This window comes from Saimiri boliviensis, chromosome 4 (assembly GCF_048565385.1).
Source record: "Saimiri boliviensis isolate mSaiBol1 chromosome 4, mSaiBol1.pri, whole genome shotgun sequence".
Taxonomy (NCBI): Eukaryota; Metazoa; Chordata; class Mammalia; order Primates; family Cebidae; genus Saimiri; species Saimiri boliviensis.
The window spans coordinates 12,464,855-12,492,381 of NC_133452.1; the positions used below are offsets into that span (position 1 = coordinate 12,464,855).

The following is a 27,527-nucleotide window of genomic DNA, read 5'->3' on the forward strand; positions in this document are numbered from 1 at the left end:
GACATGATGGGAGGAACACAGCACCATGGGCAGGAAGATGCTCTACCTGGGGCTCAGGGAAAATCCAGTCGTTTATAAGAGAGATTGTATTTTGTTAGCTGCAGAGGTGCTAGGAAGGCTGTTCTAAGGGACGCGCAGGGCAGGAAGGCCCTCCTTTCCTTGCTCAGTCTTGAGGCAGATCATACACAGAGGGCACCGGTTAAGCAGTAGAACATATCCTGTATTTTTCAAACACATTTTCTCTTAAGATCCCCTGAAGTCCTTCCAAACCAGTGGGATGTGTGCAGCCCTAAATAGGGCTTTTACTCTGCAAAGGAAACTTAAGCCACTGATACTGAGCCTAAAATAGCTCCAGCTGGGATGTCCTGAACTGATTTTCCTGACTGCCAGCTCACACTTTCGACGGACTTTAACATCCCATCCCAACAGCCCCATCTGCAGACAGGCATGGGCACTAACAAGGGGGGCCTAATCTGTGGGTAAAAGAGCCTGCCAGGGCTGCCCAAGGGCCAGGATTGGTGCCAGGCCATCCGATGGGACAGTCACACTTGTGGCTTTTCATGGGTGAGGCACATGGGAATGTCCTTAGTTGGTGTCACGATTCTTCCTTTGTGTATGTATATTAATGTCATATTACGACTTTCTTGAAGATGCGGCCAGTGTTTCTTGTTGTTAAATTAAAATACTTGATTTTTTCGCGCAGTTTTCGGTTTAGAACAAAGCGGAGTGGAAAGCACAGAGAATCCTCAAACATCCTGTGCCAGGACTCATGCACAGCCTCGCCCACCATCACCATCCCAAACGAAGTGGCATATTTGTTACACTGATGACTCTGCATGGACGCGTCATTATTGCCCAAAGTCCATGGTTTCTCTCAGGGTTCACTCTTGGTGTTATATAAATGTATGACGTGTATACCACTGCGGTGTCAGGCAGAGTGGTTTCACTGCCCTAGAATTCCTCTGTGCCTGCCTCTTCACCCCTCTGTCCCTACAGCCCCTGGCAAACACTGATCTTTTTACTGTTGCTATCATTTTGCCTTTTCCAGAATGTCCTATAGTTGGAATCATATAGTAGGTAGCCTTTTCTGATGGGCTTCTTTCCCTTAGTAATAGGCATTTAAGTTTGCTCCGTGTCTTTTCATGGCTTGAAAGCTCATTTCTTTTTAGCAATGAATATTCTCATCATCTAGTTGTACCACAGTTTATTTATCCATTCACCTACAGAAGGACATCTTGCTTGCTCCTGAGTTTTGCCAATTATGAACAAAGCTGCTATAAACGTCTGTGTGCAGGTTTTTGTGCGGACAGAAGTTTTCAATTCATTTGGGTAAATACCAAGGAGCACGACTGCTGGATCATATGGTAAGAACATGTTTCATCTTGTAGGGAACTGACAAACTGTCTTCCGAAGTGGCATTTTGCATTCTCACCAGCAGTGGATGAGAATTCCTGTTGCTCCATGCCCTCACCAGCACGGGTGGTGTTGGTGTTTTGGATTTCAGCCATTCAAATAGGTGTGTGGAAACCAGTGTTTCTTCATAATTATATTTTGGCCATTATTTCAAGTAGTGACTTCGGATGTTGGAGTTCTATCATCTTGAGTCAATGAAAAGTGAACCAACACTGAAAACAGAACCAACTCATGCATTCATCATTCGCTTACTGATTAAAAAAAAAATACTTTTTGAATGGCTACTGTGTGCCAGGAATGGGAGATTCTCAGATAAAAGATACTCTCTCTACTCTCAAAGAGCCCAGAGGCTACTGGAGGAGGAGGACAGGTGAATGGGTTGACATTGAGAGGGCGCGGGAGGAGAGCGCTGTATTTCCGTGGATTAGAGCCTCGGGAGGGGTCCCCACCCCACAGAGAAAGGGAGGCTGGACTGAGAGCAGTGAGGAGATGGCCCACGAGCCTCTCAGGAGGCGAGGCTGGAATCCTCAAAGGCCTGGGAGACATGAATAGGGGAGGAGGCAGGGAGGGGACACACAGTTCCAGGCGCACAGGGTGGATGTGTGCGGACACAGGGGAAAAGCTGCATTTCAGGGTCATTGGAGTCTAGGGTTTGAGGACAAGGGATCAGGGATTAATCAGGGACGAGACGTGACTGGGTTTGCTTTTCAGGAGGACTACTGGTCAGCGGGGGGGACAGACAGGACAGAGTGACAAGGAAGGGAGGGGACTGGTGGGGTGGCAGGTGGGGGTCCGCAGATGGGGAGGCTCATTCACACCTTTGCATTCTGCAGATGTTTATGGGGCGCAGATTCCTGCCAGGAGGGAGCTTCTGGTCTAGCCAGGGATTATCCCAAATACCCTTTTAGGGAAAATGTCAGCCTTGTCTCTTTGCTCCTCAGAGCTGGGACCACAGTTGCCACCGTGCTCTTTTAAAAGGCAGATTTAGGCTGGGCATGGCGGCTCTTGCCTGTAGTCCCAGCACTTTGGGAGGCTGAGGTGGACAGATTGCATGAGCTCAGGAGTTCAAGGTCAGCCTGGGCAACATGGCGAAACCCTGTCTCTACGAAAAATACAAAAATTAGCCAGGTGTGGTGGTGTGTGCCTGTCATCCCAGCACCCTGGGAGGCTGAGGCGGGAGGATCACTTCAACCTGGGAGGTCAAGGCTGCAGTGAGCTGAGATTGCACCACTGCACTCCAGCCTGGGTGACAGAGCAATATCCTGTTTCAGAAATAGAATAAAAGAAAAGAAAAGGCTGATTTAAGGTTATTTATTCCCCTGTCCTTAACTTGAGTGCCTGTGGACAATGAGTCATGAAAGGGCCTTAGCCCGGCGGCAGAAGTCAAGGAGGGTGTGGGGGTAGAAGGACTCCCAAGTGCTGAGCTGGCCTCCCGTGCTGTCACCGCCCCTGAATCCTGGACAGACGGCAACCGTCTGTCACCGCTCCGACTCCATGGTAACTGCAGTCTGCTCAGCACCTCGTGAATCGTCTGCTCAATATTTCCACTTGTTGGGCGGTGGTGATAATGGCAAGCTCCTCCTGCTTCAAAATGGAAATGGAAGACAGCCGTTTCTTTTCATTCTCCCACTGGTGGCTGCTGCTGCTGCTGCTTCTCCTCCTCCTCCTCCTCCCCCCCTCCTCCTCCTTCTTCCTCCTCCTCCCCTCCTCCTCCTTCCTCCTCCTCTTTCTCTTCTTCTCCTTTTTCTTCTTCCCCCTCCTCCTCCCCTCCTCCTCCCCCTCCTCCTCCCCCTCCTCCTCCCCCTTCTCCCCTACCCCCTTCTCCTTCCCCTCCTCCTCCTCCTTCTCCCTCTCCCTCCTCCTCCTTCCCCTCCTCCTCCCCTCCTCCTCCCCTCTCCTCCCCCTCCTCCTCCCTCTCCTCTTCCTCCTCCTCCCCTCCTCCTCCCCCTCCTTCCCCCTCCTCCTCCTCCCCCTCCTCCTCCCCCTTCTCCCTCTCCCTCCTCCTTCCCCCTCCTCCTCCCCCTCCTCCTCCCCTCTCCTCCCCCTCCTCCTCCTCCTCGTTTTCTTCTCCTTTCTTTTCTTCTTCTTCCTCCTTCCTCCTCCTCCTCTTTTTTAAGAACTCAAACTAGCTAGCAGCATTTACACCCCATTAAACCCAAGCAATTATAACGACTGTGCTTTAAAAAACTCATAAACTAGAATAAAGTAAGATCCTTCCCACAAACTCAGGATATTGGTATTTTTTGAACTGGGTGGAGCTCAGTAGGGAAATGACACCCTGATGGGTTCCTCAAGTTGAAGCGAAGGCTGGCAGGACAAGAACAGCAAACAGCCTCTGAAGGACGGCAGGGGGCAGCCAGCTCGCTGCAATGTCGTTTCCTCTAAATAAAGATCTTCATCCATTCAGTAAACATTGAGCATCTCCTGTGCACCAGGTAGTGCTCGAGGCACTGGGGAGCATCCCCACTGATTGAAGACAAAGCCCCTGTTTTCAAATGGAAGTTATACATTCCATTAGGGGAGACAGAACGTAAACAGCTTCAGCATTGTGTATAATACACTATCAGCAAGCAGAAATGCCATGAAGAGTCAGAAAGCAAGGCAAGGGGCTGGAGGGTGCTCAGGAGCGACAGTAACTTGGGCTGAGGGTGTGAGCACATGGCACCGGGAAGGGGGTTCCAGGCCCCAGGAGCAAGTCGGCGTGCATGTGAGGCGCAGAGGCTGGAGATGTGGGCAGCACCCGCTTTGGCCTTGGGATGGCCCCACAGACACTGAGGTAGACGTTCCATGTGGCCAGGGACCAAGTGACTCTCTATGGCAATTATAAGTGTGACAATGACACATGTGGGTGAGAAAAAGCTTGCTTTTGAGAACTACTTGATTTCCAGCTCTGAGCCCCCATCTCCTGGCTGTGCGGGAAGCATTAGTGTAGGTGTTTCTAGGTAACCTTGTCTAAGGCAGCCATTTCCTTAGTCGAGTTAAAGCTTCCCTCTCACCCTGGGCTGGGTGTGGTGTTTGCCAGGGTGTCCTCTGGGAAGGCGCCTTAGCACTTGGTCACCTTCTGCTTGGTGGCCTGTGTGGAGAAGGGACCCCCATAGTGCCCAGGTGCTGCTCACACAGTAGACATCATGGATTTGCACAGTGGCTTGGAAGGTTCTGTGCCTATGGCAGGGAAGTGCTGTCCTCTTACCAAGATCATTCTATTAGGACATTTCCCCAAGACAGGGAAGGAACCGTGGTGAGCACCCTTTTCCTAATTTGTACACTCTGGGTGAGGTTCCAGGCACAGGACACATCCGGCTGCCCTTTCTCTGCCTGTCTGGGGCTTTGGACTGAGGGGCTCGGATCTGGTGATGAGGCTCCCTCTGTGTTTTGATTCAAGACAAAGTGCCTGTTTCAAATCTGGGCTGCCTTGATTTCCACCAGCTGCTCTCCTGCCAGCTGGAAGATGAGCCGTGTCCTTAGACTGAACCCAGGAGGCACAGTCTCAGTCCCACCACTCTTGGATTCCTCCAAAACCCTTGGAGGGGGCAGGCTTCCCTCTCTGGTCGCCATCTGCTGTTGGAAAATCTCCTTCCCTCAGTCCAGACAGAATTCTCAGCTCTTCTCCAGGTGGTGGAAGGAAATTGGCTGCTGGTATCCTTCCGGGTCTTTATTTATACCCAGACTCAAAAGGGCTTTTCTCTTCCTGTTACTGTCTCTGCTCTGGCTTCACAAAAGCCTACTAGCAGCTCCAGGTAAGAATCAGCTTCTGTTTTCTGGGCTGTGCCAGGATCCCCGAGAGGGGCCCCAGACTCAGTGAGTGGAGGGTGGTGGCACAGCAGAGAATCGAGGGGGTACCAGTTGTGAATCCTGTAAGGACGACTGTGACTATGCTCTCCATCCTTCCAGGCGCGCGTGGGGCACTGTGCATACATCATCAGTGTCAATCCTGTGTGCCCAGCATCGCTGATGGGCTGACTGCTGCCTGAGTACCAACTGGCCACTGTCAGGTTATCTGCTGACCTGTGGCTTTATAATTTGAAGGCTGTTCAGTTCTCTGAGGAGTCAGGAGTCTGGGAATGGGTCAGGTTCACCTGTGGATTCTTAGCACCTGGCCAAAACGTGGCCCGCTGTGTTACTCGGTATCCATTTACAGAGAGAGAAGTGGAGTCTGCCTCCTGCGTGGTTTCCCCATGGTAAGGAACCTAGGCCAACAGTTACACAACCTTGGTGCAAAGCTCTCATGTGGCGGTGGACATAAGTGGCCTTGGCATCCATCTCCCTTGTCTTCCTCCTCTTCCCAGGGACTCCATCACTCTGTTTTTGTTTGTTTGTTTGTTTTTCTGAGACAAAGAGTCTCACTCAGTTGCCCAGGCTGGAGTGCAGTGGCGTGATCTTGGCTCACTGCAACCTCTGCTTCCTGGGTTCAAGCGATTCTCCTGCCTCAGCCTCCCAAGTAACTGAGATTACAGGTCCCTACCGCCATGTCCAGCTAATTTTCATATTTTCAGTAGAGATGGGGTTTCACTGTATTGGCCAGGCTGGTCTCGAACTCCTGACCTCAGGTGATCTGCCCACCTCAGTCTCCCAAAGTGCTGGGATTACAGGTGTAAGCCACTGTGCCCAGCCAGGACTCCATCACTCTGACTACCTGGCGTCTCTTTCCTTGTCAACAGAAATAGACCAACCTGCCACTCTTTATAGCGGTGGTTCCCAAAGTATGGTCCCAGACCAGTGCCATCGATTTCACCTGGAAATGTATCAGAAATATACATTCTCAGGCCTCATCTTAGACCTATGAATCAGAAACTCTGTGGGTGGACCCAGCACCCTGTGTTCTCTTCAGTCCTTCTGGTGATTCTCACACCCCTAACATTTGAGACCTGCTGCTTTAAAGGATGTTGGCGGTATCTCCTCCGCTCTGCTGCCAACAGGCTTGGGCACAGCGGAGATGGGAGAAGCAGAGAGTTATGGAGCTCGGGGCCCACGGACAGTGCTTCCTTGTTATGTGGGGAGTTCTGAAGATGCTCCCTGCGGTCCTGCCTCACTGCCCATTCATAACCTCACATGTTGTTGGCATGTGACCTTCACAACAGTAATTTTCAGATCCTGAAGAGCCTGAGTCAGAAACAATTCCTTATGCAAAGGGAGCCACACCAGTGTCCACACGGGTCTCCTGGGTGTGCACAGCCGCACGATTCTGAGGCTTCCTCCATGAGTGTGGCTTAGCTCTCAGTTCACAGCCGAGCAAGCCGCCATGTCTTCAGACAATGAGAAAACAAGGGTGGTTCTTAAGAAGTGGCATTAAGAGAATGGATGGGTGGCCCCAACACCCAGCAGGCTGCAGGACCACCTCCTTCCCCCACCCCAGGCTGAGGGCTTTGCCCAAACCCCAGCACCTCAGCTTCTTCCTCTCAGTTGACATCTGAAATTGCTGAAGCCTGCAACACCTCTTGACATTTTTCGGCAACAATGTATTTCTTTAGCAAAGGAGTTTATCATTTTCTCAAGAAAATTAGGAGGAAAAATCCCCAACAACTCTCTTTATTACTCCTAATTTTAAATATTTCTAAGTATGGTAAACTTGCCAGTGTTAAGAGCAAACCAACGTATAAGTAATGTTTTCTTTTCTCTCTCTTTTTTAAGCCAACACATTGGTCTAGGTCTATATAGCACTTAAGGGTGTTCGCTTTCTGTTTAGTGATTTGTCCTGCCAGCTCGTCTTCTTCATTTTCCTACTAAGAGCTACATGCCCTCTGCTTCTTTTTTTTTTTTTTTTTTTTTTTTTTTTGAGACAGTGTCTTGCTCTGTTGTCAGGTACCAGGCTGGAGTGCAGTGGCGCAATCTTGGCTCATTGCAACCTCCGCCTCCTGGGTTCAAGCAATTCTGCCTCAGCCTACCGAGTAGCTGGGACTGCAGAAGTGTGCCACCACGCTCAGCTAAGTTTTGTATTTTAGTAGAGACGGGGTTTCACTGTGTTGGCCAGGATGGTCTCGATCTCTTGACCTCGTGATCTGCCCACCTCAGCCTCCAAGTGCTGGGATTACAGATGTGAACCACCGTGCCTGGCCTGCTTCTTGCTTTTTTGCTGGTTAATGTCACTTTTTTAAAAAGGGTGCTAAAATTGTAATGCCTTGTGACTCCTGTGATCCTCAGATAACACCTTGGTCTACGAGCAAGGCCTTCAGTGTCTGCACCACGGCATGCCTGGGGCTCTGGCCTGTGGGTAGGAGAGATCACAGATTTGGGGAACCATTCAGGGACCCTCAGAGCACAGTTTGGGAGCAGCTGCCTGCACCAGGGTGCAAAGTTCAGGAGTCCCCAAGGCCACTCTCGATTCTGACATCCACTGTAAGGTGGGAGCTCCCACCACTGCCCTCAGTTCGATAATTGGCTAGAAGGACTCACAGATCTCAAAGGAGCCTTTCTAAATGCAGTTCTGTTTCGGTTGAAGGATCCACATCAAAGTCAACCAAAGCAAGAGGCATGAGGGGTGGAGTCTGAGATGCCTGGGGCAGAGCCTCTGGCTGTCTTCTCCCAGAGGGGCTGTGTGGACAGGGCCCATCTCTGCCTGCAGCGATGAGGCAGCAGGCATGGAATAGTGCCAACCAGGGAAGGTCACCCAAGCCTCAAGGCTGGAGTATTCATTGGGGTGGGTCATGTGGACACATGGGCTGTCTCCACTGCTGGCCTGGGCCTGCAGCCCCTCCAGAGTCCACGCTGATCCTTGGGGCCATAACCCACATGGTCAGCACACTGCCTGGCCGGGCCAAACCCCCAGGTAAGCAGAGGGACTCTTCCCAGGGAGACAGTTGCAAGGGCTTAATAATGACCTCCCAGTAGCAGAGGACAGAAGCCAGACCTCTCTAAGGACAAGGTTAATCCCCCACTGCATATGAGGCTCCTCAGATCCCCTGTGGCCCAGCACCAGGCAGCCCCAGGCAGCAGCCGGCAGCCCCAGGCAGCCCCAGGCAGCACGCAGCAGCACCTGGCAGCCCCAGGCAGCCCCAGGTAGCCCCAGGTAGCACCAGGCCGAAACTGTTTGCTCCTAGTCCCTGATAAGTACAGAAAATGGGATCTGCGTTTAGAAACAGCTACAGCAATTTGACAGAATATGGCTAATACATCTAATAATGAAATGGTGGGGCTTTTCTTTATCTATTTAAAAATTTTTCCCAGGCCAGGTGAGGATGACTTATGCCTGTAATCCCATTACTTTGGGAGGCTGAGGCAAGCAGATCACAAGGTCAGGAGATTGAGATTATCCTGGCCAACATGGTGAAACCCTGTCTCTACTAAAAATATAAAAATTAGCTGGGTGTTGTGGCACGCACCTGTAGTACCAGCTATTCAGGAGGCTGAGGCAGGGGAATCACTTGAACCTGGGAGGCAGAGGTTGCAGTGAGCCAAGATCGTGCCACTGCACTACAGCCTGACTGCAGAGCAAGACTCTGTCTCAAAAAAAAAAAAAAATCCAGTGATTAAAAAATGATATTTTACAGAAATACGAATGTGCAATGAAGGGGAATGTTTTTAAAAAGTAAATACTATTGTTTATCACTCATGGTTTGAGAAGGGCTGATTTCTACTCTGTGCCACCTCTGTGGTGTCCGGGCCACCTCTGTCACCTTCGATATGACCTCTCGTCTCTCTGGTTTCCAGGGTTCTCTTTTGTAAGTTGGGGTGGGAATGGGTGAACGGAACAGTGTTTCAGATTTTCTTTTTGACCAGAATAAGAAAACAGATCTCCTTCATGACCCAGGAAGCTGTTTCTTCTCATTCCAGGCAAAGCAGTTTGGCACTTCCTGTTCTCCTCCTTCTGTTCTCACCCCTTCCATCTAAAAGGAAGACAGTGGTTTGCGCCCACTACACTGGTTTTGTGACCCACTGAGGGCATGGATCTGAGGTGGGAGACCCAGTTAGGTGTTCTTTTTTTTTTTCCTTTTTATTTATTTATTTTTAAATTATACTTTTAAGTTCTGGGGTCCATGTGCAGGTCATGCAGGATTGTTACATAGTATACACGTGCCATGCTCTTTTCTGCATCCATCCCCCTGTCATCTACATTAAGTATTTCTCCTAATGCTATCCCTCCCCAATCCTCCACGCCCTGCTATCTCTCCACTAACCCCTTTATCCTCTGACAGGCCCCGGTGTGTGACATTCCCCTCCCTGTGTCCATGTGTTCTCATTATTCAACACCCACTTATGAGTGAGAACATGCGGTGTTTGGTTTTCTGTTCTTGTGTCAGTTTACTGAGAGTGATGGTTTCCAGATTCATCTATGTCCCTGCAAAGAACATGAACACATCCTTTTTATGGCTGCATAGTATTCCATGGTGTATTTGTGCCACATTTTCTTTATCCAGTCTATTATTGATGGGCATTTGGGTTGGTTCCAAGTCTTTGCTATCGTGAACAATGCCGCAATAAACATACGTGTGCATGTGCCTTTGTAATAGAATGTTTTATAGCCCTCACCATCACTGGTTATTAGGTGGTCTTTAAGGTGATTTCCTGCCACTGGAGGGACCTTGAATAAGATTCCTGTGTGTGCATCTAGAGCCAGGGTAAGCCAACAAACACGAACCTGCTTCCCAGGGCAGGCTGGGCTGGGTCTGCAGCTCGTGAGCATGTGCTGAAGTCATTATGCTCTTTCTGTGACTTCCCTAAGCAGGGAGTTTTCTTCTGTTATTTCTTAGAATAAAAAATGTCAAAAACCCGAGATATTCATGTGAGGGCTCCGCTGCCTATCCTCCCCATCGCGGTGTCAGGGACAGCCCGGGCCTGTGGGTCAGCAGCAACTCTTCACGTGGGATTCTCAGGGTGGCCTGCCCCCCCACCCCCCAAGGACATTGTTCAGTCTAGCGTGACTTGAGGGCATGGTCCTGGCTTTATGGCTCCCTGCGTCTGCTCCAAGGCACCCTCATCTGCTGCTAACTAACCACCTCGGCATCCAGGCTATAGGAAAATAATGTCTGATGTCTTCTTGTGGGTTATCTGGGCACTCATTGGCTTTTATATAAAACGCTGAGCATTGACTGTAGTTCAGCTCGTTACCATGGGTTAAAAAAAGGAAGTAGATTCTGTTAAAAAAAGAAAAGAAAAGAAGAAAGCTCTTCTGCTGCCCTCTTAGAAAAAGCACCATCCCCCTAAACAGTTCCAAGTGACTGGTGTCCTTCCTGGCGGGTGAGGGGTGTTGAAGAAGGGCCTGCAGGAGGCCCCTCAGAGCAGAGGCTGCTCAGTAGGAACTGATAAGGGTGTTTGGTGGAAACGAATGCCAGCCCCTTCTTTCTCATAATGTGGAATTTAATTATAGCTCAGCTGGCCCGGTGCGCTGGCTCACATCTGTAATCCCAGCACTTTGGGATGCCGAGGTGGATGGATCACAAGGTCAGGAGATGGAGACCATTCTGACCAACACGGTGAAACCCTGTCTCTCCTAAAAATACAAAAAATTAGTGGGGCATGGTGGTGTGTGCCTGTAGTCCCAGCTACTTGGGAGGCTGAGGCAGGAGAATCGCTTGAACCTGCAAGGTGGAGGTTGCAGTGAGCCGATATCGCACCACTGCACTCCAGCCTGGGTGACAGAGCATGACTCCATCTCAAAAACAAAAACAAAAAGCCCCCAAAAAACCTGAGCTCAGCCACATCAGCTGCAAGCTCATGTGCCAGTTCCTGAGAACCTCATTGGTCAGGAGGAAGTGCCGTCACAGGGGAGCCGACACATCCAGAAGTGACCGGCTCCCTTTCACGAGGTTCCTAGTTGATGCCCTGTATGTTAAAGAAGGGAGGGGTGCCTTGAGAAGTGGGGGACAGGCAGAGACATCTATAGCAGTGTCGCAGGTGAATCAGAGGTGGGTTCTGTGCTTCATAAAGAGGCCCTTCACATTGACATGCGTAGTCACTGCCCATTGTGTTCTGGGATTGGGTTTCATTGCAGAAAGTCAACGTTCATCTGGCTCTGAGGAGGCCAGCTGCAGGGCAAGGCGCCAGGAGTCCTGTTGGGCAGCGCAGTGCCAGCTGACAGCCTCGCCGTGGCCTCAGCTCTGCCGACGTTCGGTTGTTATCCAGGCACATGGCAAACCCTATTCAGCATTTCCATGAGAAGATGGGTTGGAAACAACCCTGGGTGGCCTCTGAAGCCATCTGTTCTCATTATCTCCAGAAAGTGTGTTTTCTAGCACAGCTGCCAGACTGGCCCAACTAATGAAATTTCAATCCCAGCTAGTTGGGAGGCTGAGGCAGGAGAATGGCTTGAATGCAGGAGGTGGAGGTTGCAGGTGAGACTTTGCCACTGCACTTTAGCCTGGATGACAAAAGCGAAACTCCGTCTCAAAAAACAAACCAAGATCAATCTTCAGACTAGATCTCTGCTCACTGCAACCTCTGTCTCCCAAGTTCAAGTAATTCTCTTGCCTCAGCCTCCCAACCTCCCAAGTAGCTGGGACTACAGGTGTCCACCATCATGCCCAGCTAATTTTTGCATTTTTAGTAGAGATGGAGTTTCACCATGTTGGCCAGGCTGGTCTCGAACTCCTGACCTCAGGTGATCTGCCCATCTCAGCCTTCCAAAGTGCTGGGATTACAGGCATGAGCCACTGCACCTGGCTTGATGATATACGTATTTTAAAGTTCCATTATTCTTTTTTTCTATTAGAATGACATGAAATCTTAATGGACTTAAGACCCCAATTTTATCCCAAATTATCCACAAGAAGGGACAGAGAATGTCAGGTGGCTTGCAAAGGTGAGTGAGAAGTTTTCGTTAGCGCCGAGAAGCAGTGGCTCTTGGCTCAGCTGAACTCCACACGGGGACTTGGTCACAGCAGCTGCCTTTCCTCACAGTTGGACATACAGGGCAGTGAAAGGGAAGGGGGCTTTTCTCTGAGGCCCTTGGGTGTCAGGATGAGGTCCCTGGGGGAGTCTGGGTCCTTAGTTCCTTAGATGTTGTCTCTGTCCTCGTCGTCACCTCCACCTCCCCCTTCTCAAGCACTGACGGTCGCCGGGGGTGCAGGACCCTGCCCGGCCCTGTGCCACAGCAAAAGCCCTTGAGCCATCATGGTGCTCTCCGGCGTTACTAGGAGACAGGATATTCACATGAAGACAGACATTAAAGTAAGTGGTCTAGAAAAAGTATTAAATGTGTGCTGGAAATGTTCTGGGCTACTGGTGATCACACAACCTTGTGATTATACTAAAAACACAGAATTATACATTTTTAAAGGACTAACCTCCTGGTATGTGAATTATATCCCAATTTTAAAGAAATATGTGATGGAGGAAGTGTTTTAGGAATTCAGGGGACAGGGGGCCCCTGAGCTCCTATGAAATGTGTTGGTCACGGGAAGATAGGAAGGACTTCGGCAAGCAGAGAGAGGCAGGGAGGGGCAGAGGGAGATGTGGAGGGTGGGAAGCGCCTGGTGGGTTCTGCCGGAGATGGAGGAGGCTGAATTGCCAGAGAGGGAAATGGGGAGAAGGGAAAAGAAGAACAGAAATCATTTGGGGCTGGATTATGGAGGCTCTAGATCAGGCGTCCCCAAACTTTTTACACAGGGGGCCAGTTCACTGTCCCTCAGACCGTTGGAGGGCCGCCACATACTGTGCTCCTCTCGCTGACCACCAATGAGAGGTGCCCCTTCCTGAAGTGCGGTGGGGGGCCAGATAAATGGCCTCAGGGGGCCGCATGTGGCCCGCGGGCCGCAGTTTGGGGACGCCTGCTCTAGATGCTGGTCTGAGGGGCAAATGGGGAAGAAGGAACTGTGGATGGTCTAACACCTGGGATCTGACATGGGCCTGGCGATGGCTGGGAAGACAGGTGCCTGGGTTGTATGGGATGGAGAGGAACAGGGAGACTGGGCAGGAGGAGAGCTCTTCGCGGCCGTCATAACATTTTGGCTTAGATGATGAAGGTGGCAATGAAGTGAAGAACGGCGGACTTGCTGGATCCTGCAGAGGAAGATTGGATCTGCAGAGCAGGGAAGTCAAAGGCCTCTCCAGAGTTGTAAGCCTGGAGCTCTGCTGGAGAAGCTTCAAATACAATAAAGGCTGGTTTGGGGAGAAAGATGTTGAGTCCAATCTCAAGCCTTTGGGTTTGGGGCAGTGATGGGATATGTAAGTGGGAACACGGAGCCAATCATAACACGGTGAGCCCAGAAGGGGTCACATTTGGGGGCAAGGAAAGTTAAGGCCCACAGGCTCTGTGACCTGCCTGAGATCTACAGAGCTAGCTGCAGGCACGCGGGAGCTAAATTCCTGGCTAAACGTCCTTCTGCCTAGCAAGCAGATGGTTGAGCTGTGGGGCTAGTGCTTGGGAGGGCAATGGGTGCTGGACAGCTGAGTCTGCAGAAGGGGCAGGAGTAGAAGGTAGTGGCGTGGTGGTCTCTGCAGGGGAGCGGAGGGAGAGAGCAAGGTCAAAGGGCAGGGAGACGAACCTTGCCATATGTCCTCATTTGTGGGATGTGAGAAGGAGGCAGGTTGCAATCAGAGGCCAGCTGGAATAAAGACAGAGCATCACGGAGGCCAAAGGGAGAGAGCATTGCACAGAGGCAGCAGACACATCCGGCCGCATGCAATACCGCCAGCCACATGGATCCAGGGGCACCGAGTGCTCAACCAGCTCAGAGGCTTCAGGGATGTTAAAGAGAATGCAGCCAGGCCAGAGGATTTGCCACTGGAGATCATGGAGAGCACATTTCAGGAGCATGCTGTGAGGGGAAGCTGCCAGAGAGCGGGAAGTAAGGAAATGGAAGACGGGAGGACAGGCCACTCTTGAGACATTTGGCAATGAGAGGAATGAGTGCTTAAAGATGAAGAGAGAGACAAGGAGGGCGAGGTGTTTTGTTGTTGTTTTCAAAGTACAACTGGTAGGAAGAAACTGAAGATTCAAAAGATAATAAAAGAACTGGGTCCTGGGTCCTGGGTCCTCGAGGAGAGAAGGGGCTGGGTCCTGGGTCATGCAGGAGATGGGGTCAAGCCTACTTCAGCAGGCAGGAATGCTCTCTAAAGGGAGAGAACAGTAGATGGGTGAGGCACAGCTTTTGGGTGGAGAGAAGGATGACAGAGCTCTAGCTGGAGAGTCGCTCTTCCGCACTGAGGGAGGGGACGTAGTTTTCCATCGTGATTATCCAGTGAATGCTCATTTCCCCTCCTTCCTTACCAACAGAGCTCCAGTATTATTTGGAGCAGGAATGTGCCCAGCTAAAACGCCATGCTTCCCACCCTCCTCAGTGGTTATGTGACTCAACTTTCATCATGGAAGAATCATAGGTTGGGGTTTCTGAGAATGCTTTTTAAAGGGAGCAGTCCTAAGTGTCTGTACCCATTTTGCTCCTCCCCATTTCTCCTTCTTTCAGCATACAATGCCACACAGACCTCTAGAATAGGTGGTGGGGACCAGGAGGAATAGAAATTCATTTGAAAGTCTCTCTCTTTTGGACAAGAACATGCTGGACTCATATGTGCAGCTCATATGTACTTAATACGAAACATAAGGATATGGCTTTGATCGTTGGTGCTGTAGCAGCTATATTGTGACCATGAAGTGACCTTGAGGATGAAAGCCAGTGCTAGGAATGGCAGAAGAGAGAAGGAAGTCAGGACATTGAGGACACTGTAGAGCCACCACAATGTCCCTAGATTGCCTTAACCTCTGCACTTGCTTTGCATAACAGAAAAGACATTTCTTTTCCTAAGCTGCTATTATTTGGGGATTTTTGTTAATGAGTAGCCAAACACAATTCCTATCTGGTGAGGCTGGGCTGTGTGTGTGTCTGTGTGTGTGTGTGTGTGTGTGTGTGTGTGTGTGTGTGTGTGTTTAAAGGTGACACATAGAACATGCTGGATTAGGGGCTTTAAATTTCTGCATTGCTCTAAGTAGAAATGAAACAGTTGAGAACCATAGGTGAGGAAACCAATCTGGATGTCTGTGGTGAGAAAACCCACACTCTATAAAGATGGGTGTCCACACCGTGCATATTCAATGAGTGCAAGTGGATTTCACCCTTCCTTACATGTTGTTGACCAAGACGGTATCTACGTTATAAAGACTAAAACTTACATTTTATGCCATTAGTTTTTATTGAAGGAGGAAAATGCTTTTTCAGTTGGGTTCAGGTTTAAGATAAATTCTGCAAACATTGATTAAAACATGAAAGGCACTTAAATAAGCATACATATCTCTGAAAACATGAAATGTTATGTTCATGTGTTCACCGTTGTTTAGATTTAGGGCTTTGAATTCACTAAGAGTTTAAAATACTTTTTTTCCTTCAAGCCAAAACATTTGACTGCGAAATATCAACCCATAATGCTCTGGGGAAAAGGTTAGCAAGGCTTCACCTGTGTGTGTGTGTTTTTTTCATTGCAGGCTAAAACCATCTCTATTCGAATAGAACATAGAAAACACGTCTCCGTGGATATGCCACGTGGCCTCTCGGTTTCACTAGGCATCTGAAAACATCGAGGGCAAGTAACAGACTTGTTCCTTTATATCTTCAACACCAATATCAAGTTTCTTTTAAAAATTCAACAATTGCTGGGTAGAAAAGTCTCTGCAACAGCACATGACGCTCCTCTCCTTTTCAATCCATTCTGTATGTAATTCCTGGGGTTTATGAGATTGAAAAGTAACTCCAGTTGTGGCCATTTATCTAGTTTTGTGGCAGCTGCAAACTCTATTGCTCCAGAAACCATCTAATCGTCAATCTCCCAACTATTTTTAATGGCTGGATTAATGGACTAGCCACTTACATGTGAAAATCCATCTTGGCTCTGTTATCAGGACCATGGACAATGGGCAGATGGACAGAGGATTTACTGATTTACAAGCCATTACCATCTTTGACATTTATTTGGAAAAAAAGACGCTTCAGATCGCTTAATATTTCAATAACTTAGTTTTGAGAGAGAGAGAGAGAGAGCGTGCGCGCGAGAGAGATATTTTAAGGGAGCAAATGAGAGGCAGGTTTTTAAAATATGAGGTACCTTGGAAAATGGCATACAGCACCACACGCAGACCTCCAGAATGGGTGGAAGGATCAGGAGGAATATGAATTCATTTGAAAGTCTCTCTCTTTTGGACAGGAAAATGCTAGACTCCACAGCTCCTATGTATGTGATAGAAAATGTAAACATCAATTTGCTTTTGGCTCAGCTTCAAAACAGTAGTAAGGCAGTCATTAGAAAAGAGTGTCTAATAGTTGTTCTTTATTCTCTTCTTACCAGGTCAAGAACTAAATGGACTCAACAGTGTATTCTTGTGGATGAATGGAGGGCAACTCCCTCTGGGAAGATTCCTCATAATATTAATGCAAACCCACGATCCCTTCCAGTGAACTCAAAACCCTGAGCTGAGGCTGAGCAGCAGCTGGTTCCCAGCATGAAGAGGATGGTCGTGGGCTGAGGTCTGAAGGGAGAAGTCAGGTGACAGAGAAGCGTTTGCTGGGGGGTAGGAGGGTGGGCAGACACCTGAGACCCTCGGGGAATAGCCCATCAGGCTGTGCCCAGTTCTGGTGCCAGAATTTCCTGGGCAATGCCATCACAAGCTCCTGTGCCAAGGACACCTACTGCCAATTGTGGCAAGTTCATTTTTCTTGCTGTTGAGTCAGACACGAAGACCCAGGCCCAGGGTGTACAGAGCTTAGGAGCTTTCAAAGCCACAGAGGGCCCAGCCCATCAGGTCCCCACAGGAACATGGCTCATAAAATGGGTTAGCTCCTCACTTGGAACCCCAGCCAGCAATCCTAGACACAACAGGTGAAGGTTGCAGTAAGCTTGGGAGTGGGGCAGAGCTCTGAAAAGACTCCTCCCTTGTGCCATTCTGGGCCAGAAGAGCAATTTGGCATTTTGCTGGCTTAGGGTGGGGACATGGCGCCCCCCTCACAGGCTGAAATCATCACATGGGAAAGCTGGAATGAGCATCTTTCAACTGGGCACAACGCAATTGCTGGGCCAATTTCTGCAGAACAGAGAGTGATAGGTTGCCGTGCCCTCCCGGATGTAGGCTGTCTGCCACCTTCCAGCAGTGTCTCCTGCTTGTTGGGGACCAGGGCACTCAGGCTTGGTTCAGCCTTCACGTGCCGGGAAGCCTGTGGTCCCCCGGGCACTCCTGGGAGAATGAACACAGATGGATTTTTAAACAGCAGAATGAGTGCGTGTTTGTGTGTGTTTGATAATGGTCCATGCTTTAATAGCATGGTAAAATATTTATTTTACTTTTTATAGCTAGCAAGTAATTAATCGCTAACACACTGAAATAATTTAGAAACACCAAGGTCTTCTCAGCCACAGCCAGCTGGAACCATTCAACATTCATAAACATAAGTATATATATTTATGTACATGTCACATATATGTTTGCGGGAAATGCAGAGTCATCAACTCACCGGGTGAGCCGCCCCTCCGACCATCCCTCCTGCCCAGAAGTGGGCACCCCTGGGGGCATCATTGCTTATTCCTCTGACACTAGATTACTTTTTCAAGCCACAGAGGACAGAGCTTGGGCTTTTCTCTGGTTTTGGTTTTTAAGACATTAATTATCTAGCAAATTGGCCCATTCAAGTTAATCTCCCTCTCGACCCTGAAAAGCCTTGATTCATTTCACTAAAATTCCCAATCCCCTACTGGATAAATGAAGCCAAGTGTGTACCAGGGACAGGGTTGGAGGTGGGGAAATTGATAATACATATTAAGCAAACATCCATTATGTGAAGACAAGTGAGTCGTGATCCTGGCTTCTGGGATTTTTTCATAATGAGGTGGGAAGAAGGGCTGGTCACAGGAGAGCAGCAACCACTGAAAGGACATGTTAGAAGCAGGAGCCTTTGAAGATCATGACCTTGCCTTCCAGGGGAAGGAGTTGGGAATGGACTGGGCCACACATGGGACCAGAATGAGGGCTGAGCTGAATTCGTGGTCACCCATGGAGCAACCTTCTCATCAGGGCCAATTCCTTCCTGGGGCCTCTGGGGAGCAGGTGGAAGGGGGCAAGAAGCAGAGACAGTTTGGGAAGTTGTGAAAGCTCCTTTGTGGGGCTGCCACTTTGGGCTCACAGGTAGCGTGGGCAAGGAGGATACCTGTGAGTTTTAAGGAGGGCACTGCCCCATTAATTACAAATTGCAGGCAGGTACAAGTAGTTAGGTGGTCCAGAAAATTGAATATGGTTACACAGAATGGACCTATTCCATTTTCTATACATGCATGCAGTGTGAAAAATAAAAGAGATATCACATGGCAAGAACTGTGCAGGCCTTTCAGCATGAATTACCTTCATTCCAAATAAAATGTGTGTGCTTTTCTTTTTCCTATCTTCTTTCCTTTTCTTTTATATAAAACGGCAACTCTTTCTCAGGAGAAATAGCCTTTTTCCATAAATGCAAACCATTTGGGGTTTCTGGTATCAATGGTCAATGCGCCTTGTCTTTCATATGGTTCTAAGGAGCAAGGGCATGGCTTTGAACTTGAGTAGCCTTAGCGGTTAGATTTATCATCTGGAAAGAAGTCGGGAGAGGAGGTTCCATGTCCCCTGAGGCTGCCTCCATAGTGACACACTACCTAAGTCCAGAGCTAGTTCCTTCCCTTCTAGGTGATCAATGAAAGTGAACAAAGTGGTCATTTTCTTAATTTCATTCTGATTAGTGTCTAGGGAAGGCTGACAACCTACATGATCTCAGCCCCAACTGTAAGCTGATTTCTCCTCCTCATTTTCTGGTAACTTTACAAGGACCTCAAGTTGCGCTTCTGGGATTCAGAGACACGTTAACACAGAAGGAAGCCCAGAAGACGTCCAACAGAACCCCTTCACCCTGAGTGTCCCCTCCCCCCACCTACTTCCGATTAACTGCTGCATGGCAAACAGCAAACCTAGAGCCAATTCCACTAAGATGGTGTCAAAAAGAGATAATTAAAGAAAAAAAAAATGATGGAAAGCTCACCTTTTATCTAAGAAATCATTCTATAAATATCTCGCAGTTCAAAGATTTGCTTGTTCAGGGACTATTCCTCACTAGGCATATTTCAAGAAAAGCTCTCCCCATCTGGATGATTTTGTTTTCATTTATGTTATTAAGGATAACTACGCAGATCCAAAGTAACAGAGGACGTGATTTTATTGGCTGTCCACGGGAAGTTTCATCACACGTGGAGGTGAAGACCGTGCTGGGGCCTCACACAATACCTCAACACAAGAACTCATGGGGCGGCCAAGCAGGTGAAATGACCCCCGACACGATGGACCCCAGCCACCCTCTGCAGCCCCGGTGCCCCCTCTCCACAGACGCCTCAGCCCAATAAGCTGAGTGATGACACTGTCCATGAGTCTCAGTTCATTGCACTGTCTTCCAACAAAACAGCACTAAAAAATTCACAAAATTAAAAAAGAGAGGAAGCAGCACTTCCTTGGAAACAGCAACACCACTTAACACAGACGGCAGCATGGCATGCAGATCCACACCTGCTCGGCTTTTCCCTTTAGGATTTTTGTTTTTAATTAACAAATGGAATGGCATGTCTGTTTCAAATATTAGTTGCATAACACGCAGTGCAATGGCAGTCAGGCCATAAGCGTCAGAAGCCTTCCATGTGTCTGTCACAAGGGCGGCAGATGCACCAATTCCACCCCTGGAGGGTCCCCGTGCCCAGGCCCAACATAAGAAAGCAGCCGTTTCTCTATTTTCATTGTTGTCAAAGCACTCAGGTTGGGGAAGCAAGTTCAAATGAAACCAGGCTCTCAGCATCCGGGGCTGGCCGCCCTGTGCCATTCTAAGTGGTCTCTGTATCCCAGACCTGGGGCTGTCATCTCCACCGTGGCAGTGGCTGGGAAAGTCGCCGTGGGGCACACCCCTCTGCTCACTCCCGCTGCTCATGGAGGAGCCTCTGGTGCCCTCTGGCCCAGGGCCACGCGGGTCACACGGAGCTGAGCTTCACCAGGCCGCGCACGGAGTCCTCGTGCAGGGAGTCCTGGCTGGCCAGGCCCAGCACGTGCATGGTGCGGCTGTGTGCCAGGGGGCTGCCCGCCGCCAGCAGTCTGGGGGGCGAGGGCGCCTCATCAGGTGTCAGGAACTGGTGGCCCATGTGCTCATCTTTCCGGGGCATCATGTCTGCGAGTGCAGCCTCGGCTAGGTTGGGCATGGAGGCGGGTGGAGTGGGCGGGCCCAGAGTGAGGCTGGCACAGGGTGTGCCCAGGCCGGGCTTTCCGGGCAGGTGCAGCTCGTCGCTGGTGAGGCTAGGCTCGCTCTGCAGCAGGGGCGTGGCCGCAGCCTGCAAAACGAATTTGGTGCTCTGAATGCACTGGTCTTGGTCGCACTGGAGAGCGGGAGGCGCCAGCGAAAAAGAAGGCAGAGAGGAGGGGCAGGGGTGGGGAGGAGGGACAGGGACAGGGCACAGGCGGGGAGGGCAGGGTGTGAGAAGAGAGAAACCATTAGTGACACCTCAGTCAGCCAGGCAGGGAGCGCGCACAGTTGCCCAGGTGCATTGGGAGGGACACCCAGTGCCGGGCGCTGCAATTGCCTCCGCTCAAACGAAGTCACCACGGGTGCCTGGGCATAACATGCAAGCGCTGGTCAGGAAGCCAGTGAAAGGCCTTGGTTCCCAATTTAAAGGACATAATTTTAAAAAACTACCTTGGACAGAGTCACAGTCCACTTACAGCAATGGGTGTATGCTGAAAACCATTTTTTAAACCACATTGTTTTAAAAATACAGGGGCTTGTACACGCATGTTCGCAGCAATGTAAAAAGCAACTGGAGTGTCCACAGATGGATGACTGCAGGGACACAGTGCAGAGCAGACACACAGTGTTAGTGATGCAGCCTTAAGAAGGAAGTGCATTCAGACACACTCCGAGACGGGTGGACCTGGAGGACAGCACGCTAAGTGAAACAAGCCAGCCACAAAAAGATGGATAACTGTGGGATTCCACTGATACGAGGCCCCTGGAGGAGTCAGGGTCTTGGAGAGAAGGTGGAATGGTGGCTGCCGAGCCGGGGGCAGGAGGGAGAGGGAGCTGGTGTTAGGGCGTGCAGAGGTTCAGCGGGCGAAGAGGAAGAAGCCCTGGAGATGGGTGGTGGTGGCAGAACACCACCAATGGACTTAATGCCACTGAACTTATACTCACAAATGGTTAAAGTGGCAAATACGCAATGTCTATTTTACCACCAAAAAAGGAGAGAAAAGTACATGGGTGACAGAAGCCCCTGGAGGTGTGATCAGACTGGGAAAAGCCTAGAATTCTCCACTGCTACTTTCCAATAGCCTCAAGAGCCATCCCCTAAGCCTCCGTGGTCTGAGAACGCCCGCATTCGGGAAGATGTTTCCTATTCTTCCATGCCACCTTAAGCCACATGACATCTGCCTCGTGTCCTTTGTTTCCCTCCGCTCACTGGGCAAAGAAAATAGTGTAAGCACAGGGGCCGAGCACGGTGGCTCAAGCCTGTAATCACAGCACTTTGGGAGGCCAAGGTGGGTGGATCACGAGGTGAGGAGATCGAGACCATCCTGGCCAACATGGTGAAACCTCGTCTCTACTAAAAATACAAAAATTAGCTGGGCGTGGTGGCGTGTGCCTGTAATCCCAGCTACTAGGGAGGCTGAGGCAGGAGAATCACTTGAACCCGGGAGTCAGAGGTTTCAGTGAGCCGAGATCGCATCACTGCAGTCCAGCCTGGCCACAGAGCAAGACTCCATCTCAAAAAAGAATAGAAAAGAAAACAGTGTAAGCACATTTCCAGCCTATCGTATGTGATATCATGGGCAGCCCTGATACCTCTGCAAACCCTCTCCTTGAACTATAGCAAGTTTCAGAACAGCCAGAAGAGCCTTAACAGGACTTGGAAATCTTCCACTCAAGCCTGTGCAGCACCTTCTCAGTGAGATTCAGGAGAAATGTTTTGATGGGAAGGAAGAGGAACAGGCATGGATATTGGGTGAGCAAATTGGGACTCTGCGCTCAAGCTATAGGCTGGGTACGTCATTCCATTTCTGCAGGAGTTCTTAGAACAAGCATGCTTCCCTTTTTCACAAATGAAGACTGGCGGCTCAGATGGGTCGGGCAGCTCTATCAAGACCTTACAGATGAAAGGAAGGGATGGATCCAGGATTTGAAGCTGGGATAGACCTCTTTCCACTATTACACATTTGACACAGCAGATACTTAGTAAATGTTATTTGGCTTTTTTATCACCTCTACTTTATCAGAGGGCTAGAGTTACTGAAGAACTGGAGCACCAATGGCTTTGTGATTTAGGTGCTCCACCTCTTCCCGATAAGAGATGCGCCCAGAACTGCCGTTACTCATACTCAGACCCCTGCAGCCACAGGGCGGTGCAGAGCCAACATGCGCAACGCAGCCTTGAGGGGAGGGAGGAAGCGAAACCCAAGCTGCGGATCCTAAGGTGCTTATTTCAGGCAGTGCACGCTTCCTTCCCAGCCCCATGAGTGTCTTTCTAAAATGACAAGTAGTAAGCAGGCCATCCCTGAGCCACCCTCTAGCCTAGATGAGAAGGATAAGGGGCTGCAGTCTTCAAGAAATCTGCAGGCTTCAGATGCTCAAAGACTTTGGTCCTAGGCAAGAGGAAAGCTCATAGTGGAGCTGTGAAGAGGGCAAGGAAGGCTCACGGAAGGTCCCTGCTCCTCTGTGGCTTCATCCTGGGCAGTGGAACTGCACAACACTGAGAAGCTGGGGAAGGCTTGGGAGAGAAGGGTGCCAAAGTGAGGCGGGGGTTGGAGGGATGGGGTTATTCGGAGGAGAGGAAAGGGCATTAGAAACTACTTGGAAGGGGGGCTGGGTGTGGTGGCTCATGCCTATAATCCTAGCACTTTGGGAGGCTGAGGCAGGCAGGATCACCTGAGCTCAGGAGTTCGAGACCACCCTGGGCAAAATGGCAAAACCCTATCACTACAAAAAATACAAAATTTAGCCGGGCGTGGTGGTAGTAGTAGACACGAATGTAGTCACAGCTTCTCAGGAGGCTGAGACAGGAGAATCACTTGAGTCCAGGAGGCAGAGGTTCCAGTGAGCCGAGATTGTGCCACTGTACTCCAGTCTGGGCGACAGAGCGAGACCCTGTCTCTAAATAAATAAAAAGAAAGTACTTGGAAGGGGCTGACTGTGAAGCGTTAATAATCCTTAAATGTATTCATTTTCCCACTCATCACCAAAATCATTTGCGCCCCAGGGGTGCCTCTCCAAGCTGTCAGGTGGGCAGCAGAGTAGCTTTCTCTGCTCTTTCGGGGAATTTCAGCTTAGGGTGCAGGTCCCTTCTGTTGAGGGCTACTGAGCAGCGAGGCTGTCAGGCTGCAAAGAGCTGTGGCCTGTGGAGGCTGCAGGCGCTCTCCAACGCTGTCAGCTCCGCTCAGGGCATGGGCTCAGTCCTGGCAGGGCAGAGGCGGGGGCAGAGCAGCCTCGCTGATTAAACATTCATTGTCTGGAAACTATACCAGGCAGTGCTTTGCAAAGAATGTTTTTTGAACATGACCGCTTTGTATTCTCACTGACAGAGCCCGCTGAGCTGCTGCAGCACTCCCATTTCCTATAACTCGGCACAGCCTGCAGCAGGCCAGCACTGGGAGTGAGCCCCGGGCTCAGCCCGCCCTTGCTGGGCCAAGGCGTCTTGTTCTCCAGCTTCTCCTCTGGAGCCCTCACTCATCCTAATGCTTTCTGTCCACACAGTCCCCCCGGGCTCTAAGGAACAAGGAAATTGCAAATTAGATTTGCTTGTCTCTACTGACCTGAAGAAAGCCTTTTCCACTGAAGACTAATTGGCAAATTCTATTTTAGGGATCAGCCCAAGTACTTCTGATGGACTCACAGACTCATGGAAAAATATGTTCGAGGGTGGAGCTGGAGGCCATGGTCAAAGTCACACAGTAGGAGCCTGAGGGCAGAGGCGGGCTCCTCTCCCCTCTCTCTATTTCGCCCTCCCTCTCTGGGGATAGGCGGGCTCTTCTCCCCTCTCTGTTTCACCCTCCCTCTCTGGGGACAGGCGGGCTCTTCTCCCCTCTCTGTTTCACCCTCCCTCTCTGGGGACAGGCGGGCTCCTCTCCCCTCTCTCTGTTTCGCCCTCCCTCTCTGGGGACAGGCGGGCTCTCCTCCATTCGCCCCTTATCCATTCTTTTCCTTTGCACTACCCCATTAGCTGCTGGCCTTTTTCTTCTCCCCTGATCACCTCTCTGCCTCCTAAGCCTGCAGAGAGCTCCTGCCCACCCATGAGAACCTCCTTGGATAAGGTGGCTGTCGCAGTGGTCGGTTAAGCTCCTAAGAGCTTGTGTTCCCTGTCGGGGTTGATGCAGAGTTGGGTGCACCTTTGGAGACTTCCATTTGCAAACATCCCTTTGCTAACTTAAAACAAAGGTAACAGCCCTAGAGGTGGGTTTACTGGGAAGTTAATGATGCTTCAGGCTTCTTTACTTATGCAGGCCTCTTTCCAAGGCCTCATTCTCTGCATATTGTTGCTTTTTCTTAAAGAGGGTCTCCCATGGCATAGCCCAGGCTGCTCCAAACCTGGCCCACTCCAGCACATTCCTGCTCGTGTTTTACCATGTCGACCTTATAGCTCACTAAGAACTGGGACAAGGGCCAGGCGCGGTGGCTCATGTCCGTAATCCCAGCACTTTGGGAGGCCGAGGCGGGTGGATCACGAGGTCAGGAGTTGAAGACCAGCCTGGCCAAGATGGTGAAACCCCGTCTCTACTAAAAATACAAAAATTAGCTGGGCACGGTGGCACGTGCCTGCAATCCCAGCTACTCAGGAGGCTGAGGCAGGAGAACTGCTTGAACCCCGGGGGGCGGAGGTTGCAGTGAGCTGAGACTGTGCCATTGCACTCCAGCCTGGGCAACAAGAGCAAAACTCTGTTTCAAAAATAAATAAATAAATAAAGAACAACTGTGACAAACATTCTCTGGCCCTCGCTGGCCAGGGCCTTGTTGGAAATGCTCTAGAGTTTGTCAAGGGTAAAGCTTAAGAACTTTAAGAAGGTGTGAAATAGTATTTGTGAAAGAAACAATTTAGCTGAAGCTGTTTAATTTTGTTTGTTTGTTTGTTTGAGACAGAGTCTCACTCTTGCCCAGGCTGGAATGCAGTGGCATGATCTCGGCTCACTGCAGCCTCTGCCTCCTGGGTTCAAGCAATTCTCCTACCTCAGCCTCCCAAGTAGCTGGGATTACAGGAGTGTACCACCACATCTGGCTAATTTTTTATGGTTTTTTTTTTTTTTTTTTAGTAGAGATGGGGTTTCACTATGTTGGCCAGGCTGATCTTGAACTCCTGACCTCAAGTGATCTGCCTGCCTTGGCCTCCCGAAGTGCTAGGATTACAGGTGTGAGCCACTGTGCCCAGCCTGTAAGTAATTTAATTTAAAAAATCCATATAGAAGTCACTCAGAAATGTTTTCCGGATGACTATTTGCAACCCTGACTTACCTGATGATAAACACCTCTTCTACATAGATTTGTTTAAACATCTTAAGAGATGACTGACTGTGTCTCCAAGTCTAGCTCTGGGTGTTTCCCCTGATAGAGGGACTGCTTTCATATTAATAATGAACTACTCTCTGTGTCCTCCGCAGCTTTCCTGTTGGGTGCTAGCAGGGGGCATGGGACTGTCACCATGCACCTAAGTGTTTAAGTCCTGCGTGTAGCTCACAGCTTTGAAGACACTTTGCCACATTCAAGCTGATTTCCATTTAGAAGGCAAATCCCAGCTGGAGCACACTAGGACCGGGCTCTGTTCTGCCGGGTGCTGCCCATCTGAGTCTCCTGTTGGCTCAGAAGACGGCGCTGCTGTGGACAGAGCAGAATTCTGTCAGATTCTAATCAAGGGCAGCGCAAGGACGCTCCTGACTGGAATTTACAATTCTCATTAAAGGCTCTAAAATGTCATCTGTTTTGAAGATATGCTTCTTGGAAAAAAACTCAGATATCAAATGACTCAGGGATACCTGATTTTTGTAAAAAAGCTTTTCCTAATTTTCCACTCTGCCAGAATTCCGAGGACGACAGGTTCATCAACCTTTATGGCCGTGATTCCTATTTGAGAAAGTCATGGGGGAAATGGCCAATATTTTCAGGGTTATTGTGGAGATGACCATGAAAAAGATTCTTATGCTTCTCCTTGTTTTAAACCTTTACTTCTAATACTTATTTGCCCATTTCTTGTTGACTTTTCTACTTAACTTGCTTGCCGTCCGGCCTCACCAACTCTCTTCCCCTCCATCCTTTTTCCCCATTGATTTCCCTCCCACTTCCCCTTTTTCCATCTTCTCCTTTTTTTTTCTTTGTCTTTTCCTTTCTACCTCTCTCTTTTCTCTTACTTTGAAGCTTTTCCCCTCCACCACCGAGCCTTCCTGGTTTCTGCCGGTAGAGGGAGACATCACTGCTCGCTTTCTTCTCTTAGAATTTGATGGCTGTGCATACATTCCGGCCATCACCAAGAAGTGGCTGGGTATGTTTGAATTGGTCCAACCAGTAACGTAACCCCATACAGCCGACTGCTTAGATCTCTGACAGTGACAGTCCATCTTCTCTGAACAGCAAACTGAGATTCTGTTTTTATTTCAAAACAACCTTTTGAAAGTTCGTATTAATCAAATATTAGGTTAAATCATATAAGACATTACCATCTTTTTAAGGTAAAAAATTGGCTGAATGCTGGATACTAATAGAATAAAAGCTTCATTTCTTGTAAGAGTGCCTATGTAAAGACCTTTCTGCTGGCAGCATGACAATCCCACTATCTGGAGTGCTGGAGCTTTTGCTGTTATTGCAATAACTCACTGTGACAGCTGATTTACTGCCCAAATGAGGCGTCGGCATTTAACTTGCAAAGAAGTTTATGGCTTCAGATGTCTGGATGTCACACACATTAGCACTTAATGTGACAATTTAAAAACACCATAGAGATCATTTACTTGTTTCTGCAGATTCTCAAATAAAATTGCTCATGATGGAATATATTGTATTTTACCCTGGCTGACTTCTTGCTTGAAAAAAACCGAGTGTACAGACGCTACTAAAAGCGAAACCTAGGAATTGTCTAGATGGTCTGTATACAAATTAAGAATCAGTGAAATTATTTATCACTTTTGCTCCAGTTCTGTTAGAAGTGTTAGAGTTAGGTATCATTTATTTCTGCTTGGC

General features: G+C 49.5%; 1 protein-coding gene across 12 annotated transcripts in view; it reads right to left on the bottom strand.

Annotated features, from left to right (window-relative positions):
• Positions 1-3,478: 3,478 nt before the first annotated feature.
• ZDHHC14 (zDHHC palmitoyltransferase 14) overlaps positions 3,479-27,527 on the bottom strand; it is a 307,986-nt gene continuing 283,937 nt past the window's right edge. For 8 of the 12 annotated variants that reach the window (XM_074397210.1, XM_074397206.1, XM_074397211.1 and 5 more), the window contains one exon: positions 19,480-20,697. In XM_074397210.1, coding sequence (XP_074253311.1) covers positions 20,299-20,697 — 399 coding nt within the window. In that variant the 3' untranslated portion in view covers positions 19,480-20,298. Of the gene's footprint in view, positions 3,899-13,584; positions 16,503-19,479; positions 20,698-27,527 lie in introns of those variants that run through there. The other 4 variants (XM_074397213.1, XM_074397207.1, XR_012517145.1 and 1 more) reach the window with 3 other exon arrangements.